The sequence below is a fragment of the Rana temporaria genome, chromosome 5 (genome assembly GCF_905171775.1).
Source record: "Rana temporaria chromosome 5, aRanTem1.1, whole genome shotgun sequence".
Taxonomy (NCBI): Eukaryota; Metazoa; Chordata; class Amphibia; order Anura; family Ranidae; genus Rana; species Rana temporaria.
The window spans coordinates 79,844,168-79,865,381 of NC_053493.1; the positions used below are offsets into that span (position 1 = coordinate 79,844,168).

At 42.8% G+C, this 21,214-nt stretch overlaps 1 protein-coding gene across 1 annotated transcript in view; it reads left to right on the forward strand.

The window, feature by feature from the left end:
* XYLB (xylulokinase) overlaps positions 1 to 21,214 on the forward strand; it is a 208,994-nt gene that overhangs the window by 80,554 nt on the left and 107,226 nt on the right. The window contains exons 13-15 of the mRNA XM_040352754.1: positions 6,314 to 6,429; positions 11,771 to 11,844; positions 15,775 to 15,871. Of these exons, the coding sequence (XP_040208688.1) occupies positions 6,314 to 6,429; positions 11,771 to 11,844; positions 15,775 to 15,871 (287 nt within the window). The remainder of the gene's footprint in view (positions 1 to 6,313; positions 6,430 to 11,770; positions 11,845 to 15,774; positions 15,872 to 21,214) is intronic.

Below are 21,214 nucleotides of genomic sequence, written 5' to 3' on the forward strand. Positions count from 1 at the left end.
GCGGCGTAGCGCATATGAGATGCGCTACGCCCGCCTAAAGATACACAAATGTAATCTGAATCTGGCCCAATACCTTTTACTTTTTGATTTAATAAATATCATAATTTTTTTTTAAAAAATACGATTTTTTTCCTCAGTTTAGACCGATACGTATTCTTCTACATCTTTTTGGTAAAAAAAAAAAAAAAATTGCAATAAGCGTATTTGATCGGTTTGCGCAAAAGTTCTAGCATCTACAAAATAGGGAATAGATTATGGCATTTTTATTTATTTTTAATTTTTTTAACTAGTAATGGCGGCGATCTGCGATTTTTATTGTGACCCTGACATTGCGGCGGACATATCGGACACTTTTAACACATTTTTGGGACCATTCACATTTATACAGCGAATAGTGCTAAAAAACTGCACTGATTACTGTGTAAATGTGACTGACAGGGAAGGGGTTAACACTAGGGGGCGAGGAAGGGGTTAATATGTTTCCTAAAGTGTGTTTTAACTGTATGGGGAGGGGGACTCACAAGGGGAGGAGACCGATGTGTGTTACTCTGTACTGGGAACACACATCGGTCTCCTCACCGCTGACAGGACATGAATCTGTTTACACCCACAGATCCATGGTCCTGCCGTGATTGCGGGCAATCGCGGGTGCCCGGCAGACATCGCGGCCGCCGGGCACGCTCACCGGGTCCCGAGCACGCGCCCTCTACCCGCCCGTGAATACAAGGACTTTATATGACGTCCACTCTGAAGGAGGGATGGTTCCCGCCGACGTCATTTTACAATGACTCGGTAGGGAAAGTGTTAATAAGGATGTAGTACAGTGGTTATTCTAAAGCCTGGTACACAGGATCGGATTTTCTGCGGACAAAGTGCAGAACTTTTGTCCGAAGGGCGTTGGCCATGAACTTATCTTGCATACAAACGGCATACAAACACGAAACTACACGGTTTTTTAGCTCTTTAGCGCCACCCTTTGGGCAACTTCTGCTAATGTTGTGTTATGGTGAGCATTGCTTCTGAACATGCGTGTTTGTACTTTGGAGTTTGACTTGTGTACACACGATCGGATAATCCGACAACACACATTTGTTGTCGGAAAATTTTAAAGCATGCTTTCCAACATTTGTTGGCGGAAAATCCGACAGTTGTCCAATGGAGCATACAAACAGTCGGATTTTCCCGACAACAGCCTGCCATCACACAACTCCTGTCGTAAAATCCGATCCGTGTGTACGAGGCTTAACAATTTGCATGCACAAGAAAACCGAACTTATCCAAGGAAACACGCAGAAAACTTTGGGCTAGATTCAAGTAGCTGCGCCCCTTCTTACGGCGGCGCAGCGTATCGTATTAACGCTGCGCCGCCGTAAGTTTGAGAGGCAAGTGCTGTATTCACAAAGCACTTGCCTCGTAACTTACGGTGGCATAGCGTAAATGGGGCCGGCGTAAGCGCGCGTAATTAAAAAGATGATGAGGGGGGCGTGTTTTATTTAAATTATGGTGACCCTGCGTTTTTTTACGTTTTTTACAAACGGCGAATGCGCCGTTTGTGAAAGAATCCCAGTGCGCATGCTAGAAATTCCGACGCAAATCATCATTGCTTTCGACGTGAACGTAAATTACGTCCAGCCCTATTCGCGAACGACTTACGCAAATGGCGTAAAAAATTCAAATTTCGAGGCGGGAACAACGTCCATACTTAACATTGGCTGCGCCACCTAATAGCAGAAGCAATGTTACGCCTAAAAAGCCTTACGCAAACGACGTAAAAAACTACCGCCAGGCGCACGTACGTTTGTGAATCGGCGTAACTAGGTAATTTGCATACTCTACGCCAAAAACGACGGAAGCGCCACCTAGCGGCCAGCGTGAGAATGCACCCTAAGATACGACGGCGTAATAGAATTACGCCAGTCGGATCTTAGGCCCCGTACACACCATAGAATCCATCCGCAGATAAATCCCAGCAAATGGGTTTCAGCGGATAGATCCTATGGTGTGTACACTCCAGCGGATCTGTTTCCGCGGATATATCTCCCCTGGGATGGATTCCAGCAGATCGAATATTCGCTGACATGCAGAACATATCCATCTGCTGGAGTCCATCCCAACGGATGGATCCGCTGGTCTGTACAGACTCACCGGATCCATCCGTCCGAAGGGATCCCCTGCATGCGTCGTAATGATTCGACGCATGCGTGGAATTCCTTATATGACAGCGTCGCGCACGTCGCCGCGTCATAATCGCGGCGACGGCGCGACACGTCATCGCCAGAGGATTTCGGCGCGGATTTCAATGCAATGGTGAGTACACGCCATCGCATTAAAATCTGCTGAAATCCTCGAGAGGATTTATCCGCGGAAACGGTCCGCTGGACCGTATCCGCGGATAAATCCTCCCGTGTGTATGGGGCCTTAGGCTAATGTCGGCGTATCTAGCTTTCTGAATACAGAAAGTAGATACGCCGGCGCAGCTTTGAATTTACGCGGCGTATCTATGGATACGCCGGCGTAATTCTTTGCTGAATCTAGCCCTATGAGTTTGTTGAGTTCAGTGGTCATTCCTCCTCCCCCTTAAGCCTCAGTTAATGGTTTAAACCAGGAAAAAACAGTGCAGTGTATACTCTGGCAGGCTTTGAATGATTTTCACTGTGTAGGCTGAATTTTCCAAAAGCATGATGTACTGGACAGTGTGGACAAATGAACAAAATTTTCAAGAGGGCAAAAATGCCAGGAAAAGAGGTTAATTAGTCGCGTTTCATCGACTCTACATTTTAAAACAATGTACCAGTAATGTCATTGTTTAAATTAGATCTGAATTCTTCCTAACAGAATGTCTTAGGATAACATGAGTATTGCAGTATTCAGCAAAGCTTTATTTGCACTCGTAGTGCACCGGCTACTTGAAGAAAGGGGGGAAATGTCAAATTCTTAGCCCGCAAAATGTAGAGTCCAACGAACAAGTGTCATGAGAACTGTAATACTCAACTTGTCTTTAAACCAGATTATATTTTACCTTCGGTGAATACATGGAGCGTGTGTTAATGTTGCGTATTTATATCCACCTAATTTTTATGTGCCTTTCAGATTTATGCTTGCTCGCTCTGCTCTTTTCATGATCGTATTTCATATACAGTTTTGGAGATTTCTAGTGGCTCTCTGTATGTTATACTGTGTGATCAGCATCCTTGGTAATTGATGGCTGCACTAAAATAAATTAAATAAAACAAGCAAAAGAAAAAAAACATATTCAGCACATCTCTGCAATTTACTGTATGTACATGTCCCTATATTTTATCTTATTATAAATGATGCAAGGACAGGAAATTACCTGTTGATCATGTCAGAAATTCAATGCGCTCCTAATTTTCTGTAGTTAGCTTACAATATTGACTCTGCTGCACTGAAATACCAAGCCATGTTGTTAGCCCTACGTGATTTCTCCCTTGCTGAACTACTGATCACCTCCCTTTTATGTTATAGATATTAGTAAAGGGAGGGGTGTATTACCATATTTACTTGAATATAAGCCGAGGCACCTAATTTTACCACCAAAAAAATGGGAAAACGTATTGACTCGAGTATAAGGCCTCGTACACACGACCGAATCCATCAAGAAACTTGGTGGCAGAGCTTTTTTTGCGAGGAAAACCGTCATGTGTATGTTTTTCATCGAGAAACTCGATGAGAAAAAAAGAGAACAAGTTCTCTTTTTCCTCGTCGGGAGTCTCAATTTCCTCGTTGGGCTGGTTTTCGACGAGAAACACGTTCGTGTGTATGCTTATAAACCCGCACATGCTCAGAAGGGTGGCGCCAGTGGAATAGAACTTCCCCTTTATAGTGCCGTCGTACGCGTTTTACGTCACCGCGTTTGAGGACAATGAGATTTTGTCTTGACAGTGTGTACGCAAAGAAAGCTTGTCAAGTTTCTCGACAAGCCCAACAAGGAACTCGTCGAGGAAAACGATGTTTCATTTACGACGAGTTCCTCGGTCGTCCATCTGCATGCCTCACTGTGCCTCACTTTGCCTCACTGTGTCCATGTGCATGCCTCAGGCCCCGTACACACGTCCGAGAAACTCGACGGGCAAAACACATAGTTTTGCTCGTCGAGTTTCTTGTGAGGCCGCCGAGGATCTCGCCGAGCCAAGTTTCCCCATTGACTAATGAGGAAATAGAGAACATGTTCTCTATTTGGCTCGACGAGTTCCTCGTCGGTTTCCTCGGCCAAAAGTGTACACACGACCGGTTTCCTCGGCAAAATACCGCTCCCATCGAGTTTCTGTCTGAATTCTGCCGAGAAACTTGGTCGTGTGTACGGGGCCTGACTGTGTCCATGTGCATAACTCACTGTGCCCATGCCTCACTGTGCCCATGCCTCACTGTGTCCATGACTAGACTGACGTTTAACATGTGTCTATGGAAGGGGTGCCTTGGGACAACATCCCTGCGGGGAGGCGCTGTGAACATACAGGTAAAACTATTTTAGTGTATTCTTTTCAACTGTGCATTTAAAGGGTTTGTAAAGGTTTTCCCTAAATAGCTTCCTTTACCCTAGTGCAGTCCTCCTTCACTTATCTCATCCTTCGATTTTGCTTTTAAATGTCCTTATTTCTTCTGAGAAATCCTCACTTCCTGTTTTTCTGTCTGTAACTACACACCGTAATGCAAGGCTTTCTCCATGGTGTGGAGAAAGCCTCTTGAGAGGGGAGGGGGCGAGCAGGAGTGTCAGGACACTCTCTACTTTGCAGATAGAGGAAGGAGCTGAGTGCACGTCCTGGACACTCCTGCTCGCCCCCTCCCCCCTCAAGAGGCTTTCTCCACACCAGGGAGAAAGCCTCACATTACTGTGTGGAGTTACAGACAGAAGAACAGAAGATGAGGTAAGTGAAGGAGGACTGCACCTTAAGGAAGCTATTTAAAGGAATATTTTTTTACCTTTACAACCCCTTTAATTGCCTTCTTGGATTTCAGCTTCAACCCCCTTAGCGGTATTCCCGAGCGTGACTCGGGGTTGTTTTTCAATGCAAATATCGGTAACCCTGAGTCACGCTCGGGGTAGATGTGCAGAGCCTGCAGCGTGCGCTGGCTTACCTTTTCCAGGCAGGGTTACTGTACTTACCTTGTCCCTGGATCCAGCGATGCATCCCCGCTGTGTGAACGAGCGGTGTCCTCCATTCGATTCACACAGTGCCCGCGTGCCGCCGATCTCCATTCCCTGCGACGTTACGACGCACGGGGGCGGAGACCGGCGGCAAATTCAAAAAAGTAAACAAACACCTTACATACAGTATACTTTAATCTTATAGATTACAGTACTGTATGTAAAAAATACACACACCCCTTGTCCCTAGTGGTCTGCCCAGTGTCCTGCATGTAGTTTTATATAATAAAAACATTTTTTTTGTGCCTGCAAACTGTATATTGTCCATAGCAACCAAAAGTGTCCCTTTATGTCAAAAGTGGTTTTAGAGCAGCTAGAAAACAGCGATAATAAATTAGAATCACTTGCAGAATTGTGCGATAGCGATTTGTGGGGAAATTCATCATAAAAAAATAAAAGTAATGACAGCGACAATTCTGCAACTGAGCAAATTTCAGTGATTTTGATTTGATTACATTATTGAATAATTTTTATTATAATTACATTATCCTTTGTTATAATTATTTATAGTTATTTATTATATTATAATTTTATGATTTTGTGTTTCAAACTTTATCATACCCGGGATGCCTATTAGACTCTTGTTTGGACAGATTTAAGTGAGTTATTCCTAAGAATTACAGGCCTACAGTATAAAACGCAGAATTTCCATGCAAAATAATTGTACCGCTTTTGGTACGTAATTCCAGACAGAATCATACCGCCAGGGAGGTTAAGAGACAGCATAGTGACCTAAAAAGCATTTGTTCCTTACAAACATACCTCACTATGATATGGACTGCCTCTGTTTTTTGCTAAATATTTCCATTTTGCTTTTAGTTTGTGAAGAACTCTAAATGTGACAGAGCCAATAAATATGATTTACAATGAGCATTAATAAGACCGTAAATCCAGGTAGGGATGAATTTAATCCTGAGACGATCGTCCTGTTTTCAGTGGATCATCTGGCACGATCGAATCATTTGTGCATTACTATCACCATATCTCAGTTACAGCTCCTGTGTTCATCGGTCTCCAGGGACAGGTGCAGTTTTCAAAACTGGTTTGTTTTGGAGGCACAGAGAGGTCAACATTTCATTACAAGGGATGAGACACACGTGGCAGAACAGTTTTATACCTCCTTAATGGTCTCTCTTTGCTTCCTAGTTTTAAAAACGGCTCCCTCACGAGAGAGAAAATCAGAGACAAGTGTTCATCCGGCTCCTGGGAAGAGTTTGCTAAAGTGCTGAGATTGACCCCCCCTGGAAACAATGGCTGTCTAGGTAGGTAGTGATATAAATACCGGTGTAGCTTGCTTAGGCTTATATAAAATTGAAACAATATACAGCTAGAATAGCATTAAAGCTCTGTATATCATGTTGTTCAGTGAGCATCTCTGTTAATTAATTGCTCCACAAAGATAAATTAAAGCTGAAGTTTAGGTATGGCAATTTTTACATACCGTGTTTCCCCCGGAAAAAAAAGACCTACCCCAAAAATAAGACCTAGCGTTATTTTCCAGGAGGGCTGCAATATAAACCCTATCCCCGAAAATAAGCCCTAGTTTAAAATTCTTGTAAAATCCTATAATCCACTCTATTACAGTAGTATATAATGTACAATATAAATGTTTCTGTAATATAAATGTGGGTAAGAGAGCTCTGGCGGGTCACAGAAGAGCATAGCGGCGCTATAATAAAGGTATTTAACACAATTATATTACAGAAACACACACGTACATTATATACTACTGAAATTGAGTGGATTATAGGATTTTACAAGCATTTTAAGTCAGTTCACACTGGGGATTCCTGGCAGGGAGAGAGAGGGGGAAGAGAAGATAGCACATTGCATGGTAAGACCTACCCCGAAAATAAGCCCTACTTTTCTTTTGTTGCCAAAATTAATATAAGACCCAGGCTTTTTTTCGGGGAAACGCGGTAGTTACATTGGTCCAGCTTGGACTACAGTAAGTATGCAATTGCCATTCCTGTGGGATTCCCATTGAAGACCAACATTGCTACTGCAGTAATCTCCATCAGCTTCCAAGTCCCATGCCAAGCAGCTTCCCTGCTGCTTAGTGAACCCACAAGGTTGCTCGCTTTGTACAGGCAACAGGTAACATTTTGCATTTTTTCAGTGAATGGAAAATCTTCTCCAATTGGGCGAGGTGGAAATGCAGGACGGTGATCCACCTCGCCCAATCATTGGCTCACTGCCTCATCTTGCACATGCTCTGTATGACATTGCACTCTTCTGGCTAAACCCCTAATTCTTGCGAGGAATTTTGGGAAAGGGGGTGTGTGTTGAGTGTAAAGTAATGTATGACGCATGCTGTCATCGGTGAGCCAGCAGATAATAAGTCAGTCACCAATTACTTTTTTTTTTAATAAAATGGTGGCATGCTTTTTCTATCCTGCATGAGGAACAGAACACAGAGACTTGGGAAACTGTGCGAGAAGGAGGCAGGTAAGTACACGTGGTGTTAATTTCACTACATAGATTGTATTCGTGTAGTTAGATTGATTATGGGAGAAGGAGAGAAGTCCACTTTAAAGTGATTGTAATGCCGCATACACACCATCACTTTATGTGATGAAAAAAAACGTAATTTTCTGTGAAGTAAAAAACGACGTTTTTGAAACTTCAATTTTCAAAGACGAAGTTGCCTACACACCATCGTTTTCTCACAATGATCTTGCAAAGTGAGGTTACGTTCCACCACGTTTTTCCATTGAAGCTCGCTTCATAAGTAGCTTCTGGGCATGCGCGGATGAAAAAACGTCGTTTTAAACGACGTTTTTGCTAAACACGGTCAATTTCTGTGAAGTAAAAGTTGACGTTTTGAAAAACGACACATAAAATTGAAGCATGCTTCAATTTTTTTTGGTCGTTTTTTAGAAGACATAAAACGACGTTTTCCCCCCACACACGGTCAATTAAAGTGACGTTTTTAAAAACGTCATTTTTTTTCATCACATAAAACGACCGTGTGTACGCGGCATAAGACTTATGCCGCGTACACACCATCACTTTATGTGATGAAAAAAAAACCGAAGTTTTTAAAAACGTCACTTTAAATTACCGTGTGTGGGGGGAAAACTTAGTTTTATGTCTTCTGAAAAACGACAAAAAAAAATTGAAGCATGCTTCAATTTTATGTGTTGTTTTTCAAAACGTTGTTTTTTACTTCACAGAAATTGACCGTGTGTAGCAAAAACCGTTGTTTAAAACAACGTTTTTACACCCGCGCATGCCCAGAAGCTAGTTATGAAGCGAGCTTCAATGGAAAAACGTGGTGGAACGTAACCTCGCTTTGCTAGAACATTGTGAGAAAAACGATGGTGTGTAGGCAACTTCGTCTTTGAAAATTGAAGTTTCAAAAACGTAGTTTTTTACTTCACAGAAAATGTCGTTTTTTTTCATCACATAAAGTGATGGTGTGTATGCGGTATTAGTTTTAAAAAAAATAATAAACATGTCAACTTCTGGGATCCCCCGGTGGCGCTGGCAGCTCCTCCCCGCATCGCATAACCCTTTAGGACAGTGGTTCTCAACCTTCTAGAGCTGTGACCCCTTGATAAAATTTTCCAGGTTGTGGGGACCCCTAACAGTAAAATCATTTTTGTAGCGTGGGTTGTCAGCACCCAAGGCAAGGCAAGTCAAGTAATTTGCGCCCCTAACCCATGGATATTTAGCGCTCCCTGAGTCCCTTCCACTTCTACAATATTAAAACCCCTTATGGTACATTTTAGGATGTACAACTCTTTGTTCTCCTTTCTTTCCCTTTTCATCTCTCTCTCTATCCCAATTTCTTGTTTTTTTCCCCATCCCTCTCTCTAGCCGTCTTTCTTGTTCTTTCTCCTATTCTTTCCCTCCCTTTTTCTTTGTTCCTTCCCCTTTCTTCCTCTTCAATGTATTCTCTATTTTTTTTAATTATTTTTTTAACAGAAGGATGTATTCTCTATTTCTACTCCTTCTCTTACTCCTTGGCAGGGCTGGACTGGGACAGAAATTTTGCCCTGGACTTCATCCAGACTGGCCCACTATGACAGGTCTCTCCCAAAGGCGGCCGGACAACTCCCGCACCCCCCCCCCCCCCAGCCACCCAAGCCCCCTCTCCCCCTTCACTAGCCACTAGCCACTCTTTATTAGAGTAGAACGGCTGGTACTGGTACTCTTATAGGCAGTACCAGTTGGGAAGCTAGACATTATTTCACCCGGGGCAAAGAATCAGTTTGGTGCCCCCCTTATGGGACAAGATTAGGCAGAAGGGACAAACTCCCAGGCCATAGCTGTTGAGTCAGCTGTCTGTCCCCTCCCCCCATGCTCCTCTGGTCCTCCCCCTGCTTCTCTGTTCCCCCCCAGGTGAACGCTGCGGGGATGGAGAGACAGAGGAGCGGAGGGGGGCGGCATTCCGCTGTCACTGATGCCGGCCCACTGAGCCATCGGCCCACCGGGAAACTCCCTGTAGTCCCAATGGCCAGTCCATCCTTGCTCCTTGGTGGGGGGTGCGGGGAATAGAATGAGTGGCAGTGCTGGGGGAGTTCTGATCAGCCAACTTAAGTGCTCTTGATTAAGGTCATCTGCTGATCTGAGAACTGCAATGAGGACTTTTAATGGAAACTATAATCACAGGTAGAGCTACTGTGTCTCCGACTTTGTGGTGTCCCGCAGCAGTGACACCTATGCTGAAATCAGGATATAGGGTCACCTCCAGCCCCTCTCACTTCACATGCCTTACCAGCCAGCTGACATCTAGTTTCTGCCCCCCAGCCATGCTGTGAACTGAATGGGTGGCTGAGAAGAGGCTGAGTAGGCCGCCACAGGCTCCAGAGACAGCCTTGCTGGGTAGCCATGAAAAGGCTGGGTGAGCGGTGCGGGATTGAGAAACAGCCCATGATTCGGTGACCCCTGGCAAATTGTCATTCGACCCCCAAGGGGGTCCTGACCCCCAGGTTGAGAACCACTGCCTTAGGAGAAGCACTCTCCCGGGGGGGTTACCTTGTGGGCGCACTACCGAGTCCAGCATTCGCCGTCCATAGACATTGGATTTGATTGAAAGCAGTCGGAGCCAATGGCTTTGCTGCTATCAATCTATCCAATCAAGAGCCGAGAACCCCGGGCAGAGAGGAAGAGCGCATCTCCGGTGGAGGAATACAGGGGGGGCTGGGGGGGCGGTCAGTGACAGAAAACTTGAGGGTTTACAACCCCTTTAAGATGTCTGCTGCTGCTCCTTCATTGTACTGAGTTCTGTAGTGATGCAGGAGTCAGTGGATGGAATCACAGGGCACATCAAGGGGCATAGGAATCTGAAGTTTCTGAAAACGTTGGATACTGACAGTCCTGACAGAGACTTTAACTGAGCGACGGAAGAAGGCACGTGCCATTGGAGGTCTAAGTATAATAAGACTGTTTTACTAAAAGAGCAAAAAACCTTCATGACTTAAATTGTGTAAACATTACGTTCAGTCTTTTAGTCGCTTGAAAAGCAAATTCCTGTTTACTTATTTCATTTGCACATGGTTCAGTATTCAAAGGCAACAGAAATCCGCTTTCCATGACATTAGAAAGTTATTTATGTTTTGAAGGCTTTCAGCTACTTTGGTGGATCAGCCTGATTATCTCTTTTTTTTTTTTTGCATGATGGTGAGCAATTGTATGCGGTGATAAAAGATATGCTTTACGATAGCTAGATAGATAGGTAGATTGATATGAATATCTAACCCTCTTTCAAAGAATAAAGGTTATACATTCATACTCAAGCATATGTAAAACCAACACTTCATATTCCTGATGTGTCCCTGCTGTACCATGTACAGTGGAACCTTGGTTTACGAGTAACGCGATTAATGAGCGTTTTGAATAACGAGAAAGAATTCAAGCTAATGGGGTGTGTAGTACCGCATTTGGCCAGAGGTGCGGGGGTGACGGTGGAAATACTCGGAATCACTTGGAAATACTCTTTCTGAGGGTTTCTGAGGCCAACACAGAGTTTTTCAGAGGCTCTCTGGTGCCCCCCCACCTCTGGCCACATGCAGTATTGCATGCCATAGAAGTCAATGCGGAACAAATTATCTTCATTTCCATTGACTTCTATTGGGAAACTCACTTTGATATGCAAGTGCTTTGGATTATAAGCATTCTCCTGGAACGGATTATGCTTGTAATCCAAGGTTCCACTGTACTTGTATGAGAAAGTATCCTGTTCTCTTTGTATTACTTCCTTTGTATGAAATCCCTGGTGTTTGTCAGTCCCTCTGCTATCCCAACTGACCACGATAAGCAGGAGAGGACAGCGTTGGGAACTCTATTGTACTGGGAACTCTCTCCTGCATGTCAGCCTTGTCCTGACAACCCCCCCCCCCCCCAGCCACTCACTGGGACGATCAATGTGCTGCTGTTTCACATAGCCCGGCTGCATACGAACAGAGGTTATGTGATCACTTATAAAAAAGGGGGGAAAAAGTAATTTAAAATGTTTTTTTTTTTTTTTTTTTTTTTATATCTCTACACACAAATGTTTTGCCTTTCATTTCTATTTTAAACGGAATAGTTTGCTGTATAAGGTGAGGGTTTACAATCACTTTAATGGTTTGAATTATATTGTCATTTTCTTTGTAGGCTTTTATTTTGACGTTATAGAAATCACTCCACATGCAGTTGGCGTTCACAGGTTTAATGGTGAAAACCAGAAGGTAGGTTGTACTGTAAAAAAAAAAAAAAAAAAAAGAGAACATTAAAGTGGATTTGTGACCAAATAAAAATGTCTAACAGATTTACATACTGTAGATGGCACCTCCTGATTCCTGCGTGCGTCTTTTGACTTTATTACTAAGCACCCATGGAACCCAGAATAGTGATGGGCTAATAGCGAGGTGGGAAAGAGAGATGGGAAAGGCTCAGGTCAGGGATTACAGGATACTGATTGCTGTTTATTCATTACAATGCTCAACTTTTCTGGGGTCTGGTGTGCTCTACAAGATCTAAGAAGGCATGTTCAAGCTCTTGGAGGTACAAAATCACATTGGGGTTTATTTACGAAAGGCAAATCCACTTTGCACTACAAGTGTAAACTACAAGTGCAAAGTGTACTTGAAATTGCACTGAAAGGGCACTTGGAAGTGCAGTCGCTGTAAATCTAAGGGGTAGATCTAAAATGAGGGGAAGCGCTGCTGATTTTATCATCCAATCATGTACAAGCTAAAATGCTTTTTTTTTTTTTTTCTTGCATGTCTCCTTCAGATCTACAGCGACTGCAATTCCAAGTGCACTTTGCACTTGTAGTTTGCACTTGTAGTGCAAAGTGCATTTTCCTTTTCGTAAATAAGCCCCATTGTGTTAGTTACTAACAGATATTTTAATTTGGCTGCAGATTTACTTTGAACTTCTGTTGGTACCACCACTCCTGAAGCAGCCATGGTTCATGATTCTCCTTCTGGAAACTAAATGCACTTTTTTGAGATCACCTTATTCTTCTGTTGAAGACAAACTATTATCGTTTATGTACTACAGTCCCATTGGATGTCTGACATTGAGCTTCTTGAGCATGACTCTCCTCTGTATTTAGTTTAATTTCACTGTTAAAATACATCTATTTTGGACACTTTGTTCTAAAATGTTGTGGTATCATGTCCAGAAAAAAAAAAAAAAAAAAAAAAAAAAAGAATATCCAGTTTGTGATTTCCTGGGCAATAAATAAAGATAACTCACCCACCAGCTCCTAGGTGTTCCTGTAGCTGAAGTTACCATTTCCACCTACAATATCACAAGTTGATAACACCTTTATTGCTGTGGAATATTGGAAAGGTCATACATTAGTCCAGGGTTTCTTAAACCAGGATTCCTCCAGCGGTTGCTAAGGGTTCCTTGAGCAATGAGCAATTTCTGCCCCACAGACACCATTGATCTTTTGGCAATCTGTAAATGGTGTAATTCTTCCCAATGACCGCAAGTGTAAGGAAATCATGAGTTTTAGATATAACCAGAAAGTAATTTTAAAGGTTCCTCTATGTTGAAAAGGTTGAGAAAGGCTGGATTAGTTTATTGATCATGTTAACAACTAATGGATGTAGTGGGACTTGCTATGGTTTATAACGGTGCTGTGCAACTGAAGACCATTGAGTATTAACAATAGACATCCCTAATGTAGACTTTTTTTTTTCCTTTCTGTATAATATCTTTATTGTTTAAAAAAATAAACAAGAGCTAAGGCTCATGCACACAGAGCTGCTGCCATGAAAATCCAGCTTTTAGCTGCATTTTTGACTAGCGTTTATGCACTTTTATAGGCATTAGCATTTTTGGGCGTTTTTACAGTAAAACCACTCCCTATAATGTAAAAATGCCTAAAAATGCAAAAAGTGGCTAAATGCAGCTAAACGCTTGTTCCAGTGTTTAGCAGCGGTTTTTGATGTTTTGCAATTTTATAACGTAACAACCTTTGCTCCTGCACACAGAGGGTCATTTTTTTTTCTACTGCCCCTAAATGCTTATGCCTTCAAATGCCTCTGACAGTTTATGTGTGTATGAACACATAGGCTAACATGGAGGAGCATTTAGAGGCAGTAAAAAAAAAGGGTGCATGATCCCTAACAGAGAGGAAAGAAATGGGTTGTATCAATCATTTCTGCATCTTAACAGTTACAGCATTATATACAGTATGGGTACATATATTCAAGAAGAATAATACAGTTGTGGAATAAACTCGATAATAAATAGCAGAATTGGTTGTTAAAGGGATGTCAAAATTGATTTCAATATGTGTACACATTTAAGTATAAAATTCAGAATTATCCATATCTGTACATATCTGTACAAAATAAATCCCATAGAGATACCAGAATAAGACATACGTAAAGATCAGCTTGATCTAGGACAGTGGTCTCCAAACTTTCTAAAAAAAGGGCCAGTTTACTGTCCTTCAGACACTATGGGGCTGGACTGTGGCCATTGGTAGTAGAAATTGTCATGGAGTCAGTGGGAGTAAACAGTGCATCTTGGGCATTAGGGCCCCATCATTGGTGGCAGTGGGAGCAATAGTGCCCCGTAATTGGTGGCAGTGGGAGCAATAGTGCCCCGTAATTGGTGGCAATGGGAGGAATAGTGCCCCGTAATTGGTGGCAATGGGAGGAATAGTGCCCCGTAATTGGTGGCAATGGGAGGAATAGTGCCCCGTAATTGGTGGCAATGGGCGGAATAGTGGCCCGTAATTGGTGGCATAGGGAGGAATAGTGCCCCGTAATTGGTGGCATAGGGAGGAATAGTGCCCCGTAATTGGTGGCAATGGGAGGAATAGTGCCCCGGTGTTTGTGGCAGTGGGAGGAATATTGCACCACCATTGTTGGTGACATTGGGTGGAATAGTGCTCCATAATTGGTGGCAGTGGGAGGAATAGTGCTCCATAATTGGTGGCAGTGGGAGGAATAGTGCTCCATTGTTGGTGGCAGTGGGATATATAGTGCCACATTGTTGGCTGCAGTAGGAGGAATAGTGCCCTGCCATTGGTAGTATCAGAATAGGGTACTTGCCAAGGCCGAGATGCCCAGAGCGGTTCGCTGTTGCGACTAAGCGCAGTCCGCCCCCTGGAGGTGGTACAGAGGGTGGATGGCACCAAGAGGCACAAGCTACCAGCAGGCAGGGTAGAGCTTGCGTGGAAGTGCTGTAGAACTGGAGCAGGGACTGATGGGTATCAGGGTCCAGCAGAAGAAGACGACAGGTAGAAAGTCCAGAGCAGGCTGAGGCTCAAACACAGGTAAGCAGGCAATCCAGGTCACAGAATGGGGGTCAAGGCACTGGAGACAGGAGCCAAAACTGGGTCACAAGCAGAAGGTCAAAGCACAGGACACTGAAGGTGAATCCAGGTCACAGGCAGAGGGTCAAACACAGGAGGCAGGAACAAAGTCTGTAAAACAAGCCGAGGTCGGGTCCAGGAGAAGATCAGAGTAGGTCAGGGTCAATCCGGGTCACAGCAGGTAATCAATCAACAGGAACTCAGGTACAGGAAGCTGAAGACAAACCAGCAATTCCCTCTGAGCATCTGCTCAGCTTTATAGGCAGCCAGGAAGTCATGTGGAAGTCATGTGGTGTGTGTCATGTGACAGCCAGTCTGCAGCTGAAGGTTTCTTTGACAGCTCTCACTGACAACTTTGCTGCCATCTAGTGTTCAGAGTCTAATATGTTTCTCTGACAGGTAGCAGTGGGAGGAATAGTGACCCATTGTTAATAGCAGTGGTCGGAAAATTTGAGAACCAGCTCTCAAATTTTTCTTGGCGGAAATTCCGACAGAAAAATTCCATTGGCGCCTACCCACGGTCGGAATTTCTGACCAAAAGCTCACATCAGACTTTTCTTGTTGGAATTTCCAATCGTGTGTAAGCGGCATTAGAATTCATTAAGGATACATGCGATAATTTTTTTATTTTTATATAATTGGGTTGGTGTAAATTCGAATCTCAGTTCTAATTTCCATTTACATAAGGGATCATCTGGGCATGGTTGTTAAGAAGGAATTTACAGTATATGTTTGCAACTGTTTTGAAAGTGTGTCCTGCTCTAGAAAAATTAATGTAACCGTTTTCAATTCAGTCGTCAAATATTAGGGAACGTTTAATGGATTTATTTTTTAGGTATCCGAATTCCCAAATGATGTGGAAATTCGAGCTCTTATCGAGGGACAGTTCATGGCTAAGAGACTCTATGCAGAACGACTTGGATATAAAATAAGTAAGTCAATTGCTTCTAAATACTTGCTATTTAGCCAGCTGCCTTTTTTAAACACATGTCTGCAGCTTTTATGTGGAGATAACAAATACCTAAAATCGGCCAGACATTAACTATGACAATTGTAAAGGTCCTATTCAAAAAAGATGCAAATTATCAAGTGCAGTAACCCATAGCAGCCAATTAAAATTCACATTGCTTGTCACACCAGGACCCATTGCTATGAATTACTGCTTTTAAGATTTAGCTCCCATTACTAAATTAGGTCATTTTGTTTGTTACTGTGTTTAATTAGTTTTCTGATAGGGAAAATCATCCATTGTGTGGCCAGTCTAAAGGAATGTAGCCTCATAATTCACTGAGATCTAGAGACATCGGTGGACATAAGTCACCTAAAGTACCATACCTCACTCCCATTCAAATCTTGGCGTTAATTAATCCTCCAATTTGTGTTGCTTTAAGGCAGCCCATTCAATTTTATTTGGGCTCTAAATGAGTCTAAACACACAAAAAAACGCACTTGCACAATTTTGGCCAACTCAGTGAACTACAACACACATTTATGCATTGTGGTTTGCTATGAAGCATGTGCGATCACTAATAGGAAGGCATGTTTAATCTTCTTTTGTTGCTTCTCTTATGTTTCTCCAGGATGCTTGTTTTTTTTTTCCATTATGGTTGATTTTTCTCTGCAACTTTCTGTTATTGTGTTCTTCAACTATTGCATTGTAGTGTTATAAAAATTATTTTGTTATTGATCATTGCTGTAAAAAAATGAAAATAATGGAACACTAGCCTGAAAAAAAACAAGATATTGTCCCTCTCCCAGCTTGTGACTAGACAGCAAAGGAGAAGTAGCAAACTAAGGAGCTCACCTCTGTCACTCTGCTCTCTCCTTCTATCTGTATATTTCGTGTTAGTACATAAGCACCTTAGGACAACTGATTTACTAATTTTGCTGCTTCTTCCTCTTCTTTGTCTGAACTCTGCTGTACGGGGACTGCAAGTTGGTGTCTTTTCATGTTAAGTTTAAAAGTGTTTGATCAATCAATCAGCTATCAATAATATATTGATGGCTATACCAGCATAGGTCACTACAAGGGGTCTTATTCTCGCCATTGGTCTTTCAGTATTTTGCATCATGAAAAGCATGTCTGCTTGTTATAGTGAGTCTCCAATCTAGGGATCACTGCTCAGTATTTTGCAGCTGGAGTTCTCATGACCAAGGTTGGCCATAAATGAGTCAGTTTTTTCCGTTCAACCAGCTCCTGACCCTTCCCTCCTAACGAGTGCCCCCACAATAATCAGCTTGCTATGGGGGCACCTGAGCTGAGCTGCAGCACTGTGTGTCCATTCAGACACGGCGCTGCCGTTCAGCCCTATCCTCTCTCTCCCCTGATTTGCTAACTGACTTTAATTGACAGCCGCAGGAGCCAATGGCGCCGCTGCTATGTCTCAGCCAATCAGGAGGGAGAGTCCCGGATGGCCAAGGAATTCTGCCTTTACACCTCCTTACTTTTGTTACAGTGCTGATCAATTGGACATTTTCCAACAGGTTGGTTTAACAGAAATCTATCAGTAGATTGACTTCTGTTCAACCACAGTGCCCATACATGTATCGAAATTCGCCCAGTCTCTGCCGAACTGGATGAATTTCGATCCATGTATGGCAAGTTTTAGAAGAACCGAGTTTGTGATTTCCTCCTACAAGTTTTAGGTAAGTCGTTTTAAAGAGGACCTGGACTGTGGAAGGGGACGAAGAACTAGTCACAAGCATTGCCTGGGGTTTCCCTGAAGCTGATGTTCCCTGTTATTGACTTGCCACACTGTGTCTCTGTATTGAGTAGACCATCTTGTCCTCATGTCAGGAATGACTCCCAGATGTCCTGTGGGATAATATTCATGAAGCAGCAGGAGAGGTGCAAATAACACCAATCCACAGAATGTATTTAGTAGAATCAGGGAGATGCTTGCATGGCAGATGCTCTGGTACAGATTTTTTCCACCAGTGAGAAAAGTGAGCAGCACAGTATAGACACTGTCAAACTGGCTTCCGAATCTTGCAAGATTAAAACCTCCTATACGCGATCGGATTTCCATTGGACAAATACATGGAATATTGTGCGAAGGACGTGAACTTGTTCTGCAAACAGATGGCAGAACTTTTTCAGCCAACAAATACGAAACTACGTGGTTTTTCAGCTCTTTACCACCACCCTTTGGGCAACTTCTGCCAATGTGCTATGGTTAGCATTGTTTCAGAACATGCGTGTTTTGTACTTTGGATTTTATTCCTTGTCTCGATCACACTGGATGCCGTGTGGTCAGATGTCCAGGTTGCAGCTGCAGAGGCTGCTAGCGGGATCAGCTGGGGAACGGGATGTCAGACCTTAGCCGCTGACATATGTTTCGTGGAATCCACGTCATCAGGGGGGCGTGAGTATGATCGAGACAAGGTCCCAACGTTACGCATGCAGTCCTAGTGCCGGCTAGGCACCCACACAAGTAAGGGGCCATTCAGCTTGTTTTTAAATGATGTTTTATTAAAGCGGTAATACACTATAGACCCCTTTTGTTTTTTGTGGTTGGAATTCTGGGATACCATGGGTACAAGCATCGTGGCAGTTCCAGCGTTTGGTGAATAGTGTACAGGCACTGTAACCTGTTCAGCGTAGCAGACCTACTTTTTCATTAAAGTGGTCCATAAAATCTGGTAAGCGCATTCCCTGTTAAGAGCACATCGGGTGAAGTTCTAATAGATGGTGGAGGCTGCATTATCACCAGGATTGATTGCATGAACATTAATTGAAGTATCCTGTGAAGTCGATTCCCTATGAACTGTGTTAAATCAATTGTGCTAATCAAGAGACACACTTTTTTTCACATTTTTTTTCACATTTTATTACCTATTATTTTTTTTATACAATTTTATTTGTTGCATTTATTAAATTTTCTTCACAGACTTTATTCTTTGGATTTATCTGTGTACACATAAGATATCTCTAGGTAGAGATTTATTGACTGTTGGATCCACACCTATCAGAGTGTTTATTTTAGTAGTATCACCCTGACATTTGGGATCCTCCCTAGTGAGTGTGTCCCAATTGTTAGGAATTATTCACATTAGGTGATTTATCTCACTAGCGCCCTCTTCCACACCTCTATTCCATTGCACAGTATATATTTATATTTATATTTTGTTCTCAGAGAAGCTGCTTGTTATTATAAGTAGTTATTTTTATTTCACATAGTGATATAATTATTTTTGCTTATCGCATCGGCGTGGAAATACACCCCACTTTCACATGAAGTACATTGCTGTTTTTCAGGAGGAACGCAAGACAGATTTTTCAGGATACTGCTAATTAACATTTCTACATTCCATATAACAGAGCAAATCTTCACATTGGCTTCATGGCCACTCTAATGCCTTGTACACACGATCGGATTTTCCGATGAAAAAAGTCAAACGGAATTTTTTCATTAGATATTCCGACTTTGTGTGGGCCTCATGGGACTTTTTTCTGTCGGAGTTTGAAAATAGACATGTTTTATTGTTTTCCGATGGAAAAAAATCCTATCGGAAATTCCGTCAGTCTGTGTGGAACTCCGACGGAGAAAAAAACACGCATTCTCAGAATCAAGTCGATGCATGCTCGGAAGCATTGAACTTAATTTTTCTCGGCTCGTCGTAGTGTTTTACGTCGCTGCGTTTTGGACAGTCGGAATTTGTTCTGACAGTGTGTATGCAAGACAGCTTGAACGGAATTCCGACGGAAAATTCCATCAGATTTTATCCCATCGAAAATTCCGATCGTTTGTACAGGCCTTAAAACGGATGTGCCATGAACAAATACTGCAGCTGCTGACTTTTAATATTAGGACTCTTACCTGTCCTGGAGTCCAGCGCCGTCCGCAGCAGAGGACAAGCGATCGCTCGTCACTCTGCTGCCCCACCCCCCCCCCGCCATCCTCAGTGAGGGAACCAGGAAGTGAAGCGCTCTGGCTTCACTACCCGGTTCCCTACGTCACATGCGCGAGTTGCGCTGCGCCTGCTGGTTGGCTCCCGCTGTGCTCTGGGAGCCGAGTGTTCCCAGGGCACAATGGGGGGAGGACGGGAGGTGACGTCCTGCCCGCAGTCTGCCCGAAACTGTGTGGCCGGAAGTGGGTGCAAATACCTGTCTTTAGACAGGTATCTGCACCCCCCTCACCCTGAAGGGTATCAAATGTGACACCGGAGGGGGGGAGGGTGCCGATCAGTGGGAGTTCCACTTTAGGGTGGAGCTCCGCTTTAAGTGTTGTTATCTGATGCAGAAGGTTTCCTTCTTTCCTATATACATACCTAACACCACTACTGTATTATGACTGTTTTGTACTGTTAAAGTAACTTCTCTCCTGACAGTAGAGGGCAATCTACCATTAGCAATATTTAGCAATGCATTACAGCTATGCTGAGCAGAAAAGCTAGATATGTGTAATACAATGCACAATCTTATTACATAATTTGCAGCTCTGTCCTTTGAACATCTTACATTTGTAGTGTGCTACTTGTGTTTGAATAAAAGTGATGTTATTACAGGCACTTCAGGTTTTATTGATTGCAAGGTATAAAGCAGAGTTTCTCAACCTGTGATACATGTATCCCAAGGAGAATTTATTACAGGTTTAAAGGGTAATCCTGCTTGTTAAATTAAATTAAGTATAACACACTGAAAGTTTAATAGATTGCTTAAACAAACTACATTGCCGATTTTAGTTTGTTTAAAGTGTGAGGGGTTGCTTCTAAAGCATGCATATACTTGTTTGATGACTTTGGGGAAAAATGCACACATTTATCTGCATACTTTAATAAAAACCACACACAAAGGTTATTTGGTAAAGATTTTTTTACTACAGAAGGATACATACTAAAAAACACTGTTGCCAAGAATTGGTGACTCCCACTTTGCCTTTTCCTTTGTTTATTCAGATTTTGCTTTAACGTAGCCCATGACCGGTCATGTATACATTTCCTTAGTAAGTGCCTATGTTATCTGTTGGCCTAAATAGAATAATCCATCTGGTAAGTATACCTGTACAAATAAAATTGGGGTAAACTGTCAGCACAAAGACTGGTATAAATGAATGCTAAAAACGGGCAATGTATATGTTTAAAAAACAGTCATAGTTCAATAGTCCATATATGGTGCAAATGACCTAATCCTTAAGGAGGGGAGGTGAAATGATGATGGGCGGCAGCTGTCCTCAGAGAAAAGCCAACTCTGTTAAGGAAAGACAATGGAACAAAGCAGGAAGTGCCACTTAAGTGCAATATGTCATACAAGTTTTAATATTTTAAAAGAAATG